General features: G+C 34.1%; 1 protein-coding gene across 2 annotated transcripts; it reads right to left on the bottom strand.

Annotated features, from left to right (window-relative positions):
• Nucleotides 1-836: 836 nt before the first annotated feature.
• LOC142627962 (AT-hook motif nuclear-localized protein 20-like) lies at nucleotides 837-2,728 on the bottom strand. Of its 2 annotated transcripts, XM_075801869.1 has the most exons (2): nucleotides 2,079-2,728; nucleotides 837-1,988 (listed from the first exon to the last, which is right to left on the bottom strand). In XM_075801869.1, the coding sequence occupies exon 2, from the start codon at nucleotides 1,944-1,946 to the stop codon at nucleotides 1,125-1,127; it is 822 nt and encodes a 273-aa protein (XP_075657984.1). In that variant the 5' UTR covers nucleotides 1,947-1,988; nucleotides 2,079-2,728; the 3' UTR covers nucleotides 837-1,124. The 2 variants fall into 2 exon arrangements, with proteins under 2 accessions (XP_075657984.1, XP_075657983.1); XM_075801868.1 differs by lacking the exon at nucleotides 2,079-2,728 and having other exon boundaries at nucleotides 837-2,069.
• Nucleotides 2,729-7,929: the final 5,201 nt, after the last annotated feature.

Here is a 7,929-nt window from a genome sequence, read left to right as displayed (position 1 = left end):
AAAAAAAGGAAAAATTCATTGACAAAATTGAAAACTCAGCTACAGAATGCAATTGTCTTCTAGCATCTTTAGAAAGATAATGATTAATTGTCACTTAGTAGTGGAACAAGTAACCCTAATAAAAACAATTTGCTATTTTCGCTAAACATTGCTAGTCCATTAAGAAGAAGATAGTAGAGATTGTTAGAGTGAAAAGCTGAAATACAAGACCCTCCAATTCTGTGAAAAACAATACCTAAGGGTCTGATTCCTACGACTAAGGTTGAAGAAGCCCATTATTCTATTAGTCTGAAAAACGTTCAATATCAGTTGATGAGTTACTAACTCAAAAATCTATCATATCCTTGTGGAGTAATGTGAGAGGACAGAATTATTAGTAAGAAAGGAATGAAAAGGAAACTCAACATCTTGTGTTGCAAAGAAACAGAAAGCAATAATAATGAAAATACTTCCATAGCCAATGAAGAACACAAGAAGAGAATAATAAACAAGAAGTTTTGACTAGAAGATGAACATGAAAAAAAAGAAAAATAAAAAAGAAAAGAAAAGAAAAAGAGCTGAACACCATGCCCTATACATTTTAGGATAGGAAACTAAATATTAAAAAAGGAACAAAAACATGGAATGTTTTCCCTTATACTAATTATTTTATGTGAATTAATTATCTTCCTAATCCAGTAGATAGAAATCTCACAGAAAAAAAATTTCTTTCTTTCCCTATGTCTATTTCCTCGGGAACTAATAAACAAGGCCAACTCAGTTATGAACATATCCCACCACAGATTATTTATTGATAAAATACAATACCCAAAAACTTTAAAAATGAAATCTGAAAGTTCAAGGAACTATTTTACTATTTTTTTGGATGAATAAATAAACAAACAAACTATAGCAGGAACAAAAGTAGTACAGTAACAAACAATAGTATAAGAAGAAGAAAAGAAACAAGCACTTGTACTAATATTTGCAAATGAAGTGAAAACATACTCATCATAGAGAAATATACATATATAATCCACATGATTCTCACCTTCATCTCTAATTTTCTCTTTTATCTCTCGAAGTACAACATAATTAAGACAGGATTGCTGAATCTCTCTTCTCTCATGAGTCTTTCACAATCTCTAAAATTGTGGCCGGCCATGAGCCCAAGAATAAGCTTCATGGTTCAACTGTCCACCATTTGGAAGCAAATTGGGAGGCAAATTATAAACAGGCAAAGATGAGGACTCCCCGATCCCACCTTGTTGCTGCCCTCCACCACCGCCAATTCCAGGCGGTGAGCTTCCACTACCACCACCACCACCACCACCACTACTTGCAACTTGCCCGTGGCCCGGGCCACCGCCTTCCTCTTCGTCATCCAAGGGCAATCTTTCATATGTAGCATTCGAAAACGTAGCTGCCATCACCATTACAGGCCCAGATGCCAGAAGTGGACCAACCACGCTACCACCCACCACCTGTCCTTGCCCCCCGGCTAGATAGATGGTCAATCCTGTTGACCCAGGTGGCGCCGGTCCAGGGAGAAATGAACCATTCAATGAGAGAATCTCGAACCGGCCATGTAGCGCCATGACTGCACCGGGGGCAGATGGCTGGCGGAGTGTGACGTTGGTCACTGTGCCGGTGCCACTAAGCACGCAAACACCTCTCTGCCGCCTTCTGGCGAATTGAGCTACACTCTCAGCAATATCAGCACCATTTGATACTTCCATGACATGACTCCTAAGTGCATTAGGGCTATCTCGAGTGACAAATATAGGCGGTTTCGGCTTGTTTTTTGAGCCGGGTGGACGACCTCTTGGCCTGCGAGTAGCTACTTCAATCGCGCCTTCTCTAGGCTCGTCGCTGTTCTCTCTTTCGTCATCTTCTTCATTTCCACCTCCACTATTTCCGGTTCCACTATTATCATTCATGGATATACCCAGATCTGGTTTTTTCATGGGGGATGAGCTAGCCGAGGTATCCAATCCCGGTAGACCTACCTGCCCGGTCCACCACCGGTTTGCCATGAATTCAAGTCAAGCACAAAAAAAAAAAAAAAAAAAAAATTATATGATAAAATCAATGATCACCCAGAAGATGATTCTTCTTTAGGTTTTCTTCGCAGGTATATATGATCTCTCTTTTTTTGTTTTACATGTAGGCCATGTATCCAAATCAAAGCTCACACAAGAGAGATAGATCAAGGTTGTCTTAGGTTGTAAAGTGAAAGAAGGATTAAATAAGGAAGTATCCAGAAATGACTTGGAGCTTGAGTAATACAAGAGGCGATCTTCTTTAGTTTTCAAAAAAGCAAAGGTAGCGCAGATTAAAGCAAAGTGTACATGTAAAGTAGTGACAAAGAACCTAAAAATGTAAAGAACTCAAAAGGATGAACAATATATAAGAAAAAGAGATAAAATTTAAGGAGTCTGTCTTTATGGAACTAAGCTTGGTAGCTAGCTTTTTTCTTTGGTGTCTTTGATTATGGGGTATCTGTGACAGTGTTGTGTTAAGGTCCAGGGGAGCTGGGGTTCTTGTACCAAAGGCAAAATCTCTCTCTCTCTATTTTTTTTTTCTTTTCTTTCTGTGTGTTTGTGTTTGACAAATGAGAAATGAATACGAGAGAGAGAGAGAGAGAGAGAGAGGTGTAGATGGACATGGGAATTAGGGTTTGTTTGTTTGTTTGTGTGGGGTCCTGTGCGCGTGAGAAAGTGGGCTGCACGTCCTTCTCTCGCATACCGACATTTGCTAGAGATTGAGGGAAAATGGGTGAAGTCTCATATGCATTCCCTTCTTCTCTATTTTCTTTTTGTGTAATTGTGTGTTCCTGATTTCCTAGTTGAACTTAAGGTTTCAGAAATTGAAGTCAGCTTCTTTCTTTCTTTCCTTTAAAAAAAAAAATTATGATTTTTTTTTTCTCTTTTTTACAAAATATAAATTGTAGGAGGGTAGGCAAATTAATCAAGTGGAAAACTCATATTTCTCACCACTTTTGGTATATATATATGCTGTGATTTCTCATCCCATTACAAGTGGGTACCGGTATTCAATTACATGACTGCTGGTGATCAATCATAGTACACAAATTGTATATCTTCCTCTTTAGAAGGGAGATTTGTAAGGGTTGAGTGCTATATATCCGTAAAAGAAAGGGATTTGTGAGACAAAAAAACAACTTCCATTACATAGCCTGTAATACTATTTTAATTTTTTTTTAAAGCTTGTAATTACTATATTTATAATAAATAGGTGTTCTTTATATGCTAAATGCAATAATCCCAAGTTTGGAGAATGTCCTTCTAAAGTACCATTAAGATCAATGGTTGATGCCTTATTTGTGATTAGAACATTTCATTTGTTGGTGACACGCTTGTTTGAGATGTGTCCTATTTGATTTTGAATATAAAACTAACAAGAGTTGATTTTCGAAGCTTATTCTATTCAATTCACCTCGATATGAAAGCTGTCGATTTAAAAAATAATAAACATTTTGACGAGTAAAAGAGTGCTTGAAAGACCTAAAGCAACAAATGTTAATAACTGGGGAAGGTTTACGTTTATTAGATAAACAAAACCGTGTACGACGGACTGTTGTGATTCTAAGTTTGAAAGAAGACAAATGTGAAAAAAAAAAAACATAATAATTACACTCAAGTCTTTACATTTTAGCACAGTGTACAATCGAGTAAATATTACATCTACAATATTTTCATAACAATTACGTAATAAATATTATTGATTGTGGAAGGATAATGGTAAGATAAACAAAACCGGGTACTTTGAATTGATGTGATTCTAGGTTTGAAGGAAAACAAACGTGATAATAATAATAATAATAATAATAATAATAATAATAATAATAACACTTAGTCTTTAAATTTTTAATGATACATTCACAATAATTTTACAACAACAAATCTTAGGTGACAACTTATTTTTGGTATAAAAAAAAAAATAGTGGTAGGTTAAATTAAAACTGGTAACAACTTACTATCTAAGCACTTAAATTAAAAACCAATTGATGCTTTAGGCCTGATGATAAAGAGAAATTATTATAGAGTGGACATCATATGTTAAAATTCAATCATATCGGCTAAGTTCAATAATGTGAACTTATAACCTTTGTAGGGGCATTAAAATAGTGGAACTTTGGGTTAAAAAAAAGGTAAACGGTGGTCTAGTGTGAGAGTTTAAATTCAAATTTTGTTTTTGGTAAAATTGTTGTGGACATAAGATTACTTGATTTACATTAGTCATAGGGTAAATTGCAAAGTACACCCCAAAAGTTTGAGGTTGTTTAGATTTTACCTTTTAAAGTTTGAAAAATTGGATTTTACATTCTGAAGTTTGTATCCATTGGCAAAAATAACCCCTCCATTAGTGGACTCACCTACATGGTTGTTAAGTGACACGCTGATGTCTGACATGTAATTTATTTTCCATGTATGCAAGTCCACTAATGCAAGGATTGCTTTGCTAACAGAGCTAAACTTCAAGATGTAAAATCTAAGCGGTTGCAAATTTTAGAGGTATACTTTGTAATTTACCCTTATTTTGATTTATGGCTTTGTCTTTATGTGTGAATTCTAATTTACTGACCAGCCCTACATGTAAGAAAGATATTTTGCCTTCTTCCATTCAATGACTCACTTTATAGGAAAAATGATAAATTCAAGTCACATTTGATGTAATTTTTTAAGACATTAATGTTACATCATTCATTTTTTTTAAAGGAATATTTCACCAAATCAACCTTTGAATTACATTTTTTTGTTATACTCTTCGTACTTACAAACATCAAGAAGATTTGAGATCAATAAATATTTCATCATAAAAAAATTTAAATTTCAAGTGTTTTTAATTTTAAATTTACACAACTCAATAAATTTTTATTTTGACAAAGTCATGCATGCAAAATTTCAATACTATAATATATCAATAATATATAAATAAATTTAAAGTTTTTGTTATTTGAAAGGGTAAGTTGCAAAGTATACCCTTAATGTTTGGGAGTGTTTGGATTTTATACCAAAAAGTTTGAAATTTTAAATTTTACATCCTGAAATTTGAAAAATAAATTTTACACCATAAAATTTGCCTCTTTTAGCAACGGTAGCTCCACCTACGTGGCGAAAGAATTACAAATTAATCAGATGTCAATGTGTCAATTAAAGGCCACATAGGTGAGTCTATTAACGGATGTGCTGCTTTTGCTAGTGAAGATAAACTTCATTGTGTAAAATCCAATATTTCAAATTTCATGATATAAAATCCAAGCAACCCAAAATTTTAGAAGTGTACTTTGCAATTTATCTTTAATCATAATTATAAGCAGTTAGTATCTCCATATCCTTATGCATACTTTTGTGTGATTTTTTTTTCCTAAAATTTAAGATTCTTGATAAATTTTAATCCGTTAGTTTTCTCGATAATGCATGAAGTAAGACATATCATATTGTATACTTTATGCTATGTAATAAAAATTATGTTTTAAAAACAGTGGAATCCGTATCTCATCTCAATAAAAAAAATTTTAAAAAAATGGACACTTTATTCCCTTTTTATTTATTAATATTTTTTCTTTATCCTCCTTATGTCATGTGAATAATCTTTTATTTTACACATTTAAGACTTTTTATTTTGACTAATAATAGATGAGTGCATATCTTTTTTAAAATTTTTGATAATGAATATAGAGTACTCATCTTACTATGATTACATTAAAATTATTAAGCTAATTTAAGTTTAGGCAAAACTATATTACCATATAAAAAAATTTGAAAATTTTTACTTTCATTAGAATTCTATTATTCAAAGTGTAAAGTTTTTAAACCTCTTAAAACACAAGTTGTTTAACCTAGTTATTTAGCCAAGTGATTACTTAGATAAATTATTCAGATCTAAGTTAACACAAGTAAATCATATCATGTAAATAATGAGGAAATATAAAGAACACAACGATGTGGTAACTCAGGAAAACCAAACCGGTAAAAAACTTGAGGAGGGTTTAACCTAGCTATCCTCAAGGTAAAACAGATCCACTATGAAAGAATTGAAGTTTTACAATAAGACTTAGACCACTAACATCCTATTGCTACCTTGAGTAGAAAACTTACTACCATGACCACGTGACAGCTCTAAGTCCAATGACTACTTCTTTCTTAGATCCAAAGCAGCCACAAGTACACCCACTTGTGTTTTTCTTTAAGCTCTTGATACAGCAACTGAAGAAATTACTAAGTTCTTAATATCAATCTTGATCTTGATAACCCTAAGTGTGTATGAAGGTAAACACCTCTAGATTTCACAAGAGATTTACACACACATCATATCAACAACCTCTAAAACATGGCTAGGGTTTTTCTTTTTATATGATACATAAAACATAAAACCCTACACGTCAAACGAGCTTGGGCTGAGTTGGAAATTCTGCAGAAAAATAATCTGCACGAGGTTCGATCGATCAAGTCTAATTTTCGATCGATCGAGCCTTGCAGATTTAGTCCAATAAATCCTGCAGTGCACTCGATTCCAACTTTACAAATAAACACACTTTGAGCAACCTAAATCTAGACTCTAAGTTTTGATAATAGTTTGCCAACATTATACGTTGAAGTTCTAATACATTTAGATCCTAAAGTCTTAGAACCTAACAAACTCCCCATTTGGCAATCCGTGACAAAACACGTAGCAAAACAGAAATGCTTAAAGTTACAAACACCCCATTAAACATTAAACATGCCTAAAAACAATTCAACCTAACTACTTCGCCAATGTAGACAGCAGCATGACTGAATAAACCTGTATATTCCTTAAACACTCAACAAACATATAAACGCATGTGTGAAAAATACAAGTAAAACAAAATAAATTCTTGATTTCACAAAACAGAAAATAAAATAAATATATCATGAATAACCTCATAATATAAATCTATAGCCAATGTAGCACATGTGAAACAAGAAACAATAATAGAAATAAAAACATAGTGTCTCCCCCTCACATATACAATCCACAAGCAAATAAAAACAACAAAAGAAAAAATAAATACATCATGAGCCAAAAAAAATATACATCATAAAGCTCCTAGATACAATCTAAAGCCCCAAAGCTCTAGAAACATCAAAATCTCCCCCTATCTCCATCAATATGTACTCTCCCTTTTTGTGACGAATTGCCAAAGGGCAATCAAGACTCATCATCAAAAGGAGGTGGTAGAGTAGACCGTCGAATATTCGCCAAATCTACACGCAAAGCCTAAAGCTCCGTGAGCACATCCACTAAAAGCTGTCCATGCGCCGTTTGAACGGTCATAACAGTATCCAACATACTCCGAATAGATGAATCATCCAAAGCAGAAGGTGGAGGATCAACAGCGACTGTGGGATTGACATAAGCCTCAGCAGAAGGGTCACCTGAAGAAGGAGGCTGAGCTGCAGCACCTGTGGAAGACTCTACTCTAGGGTGTTTAGAGCTAGCTTTCATCTGAGCTGCTTTCTGCCTAAGAAATGTGGCACCTATGGGAGCTATAATATATATGGGCTCAGACAGGGAAAAATCCTCTAAACCTAAATGTAAAAAAATCCTATGAATAAAAACAAGGAAGAAAAGACCATGTGCTGTAGAGCTACTCCTATGAACCTCAACCAAGGAACGAATGAAAAGAGTAGGAAAACTCATAGAAGCATAAGTCATAAGGGCATACAAAAAAGCACATCTCTCAAGAGGAATGGTGTGCAAATGAGAAATAGGCCAGATAGAATGACAAGAAATCCGAAAAAACAAATAATGGATCTCAGTAAGCTCATGGGAGGTGATACGAGGATCAGTACCTCACTAAATAGAAGTACCGGTGAGATATGACATAATGTCATCAAGAGGAGGGGTCTCAGAAAAAAAGGGTGGATAGGCTGTCGTACCAAAGGTACCCCAAGAGTAGAG

The sequence above is a fragment of the Castanea sativa genome, chromosome 3 (assembly GCF_040712315.1).
Source record: "Castanea sativa cultivar Marrone di Chiusa Pesio chromosome 3, ASM4071231v1".
Taxonomy (NCBI): domain Eukaryota; kingdom Viridiplantae; phylum Streptophyta; class Magnoliopsida; order Fagales; family Fagaceae; genus Castanea; species Castanea sativa.
Note: the sequence above shows the minus strand (reverse complement) of the source record. Positions and strands in the feature narration are given on the sequence as shown.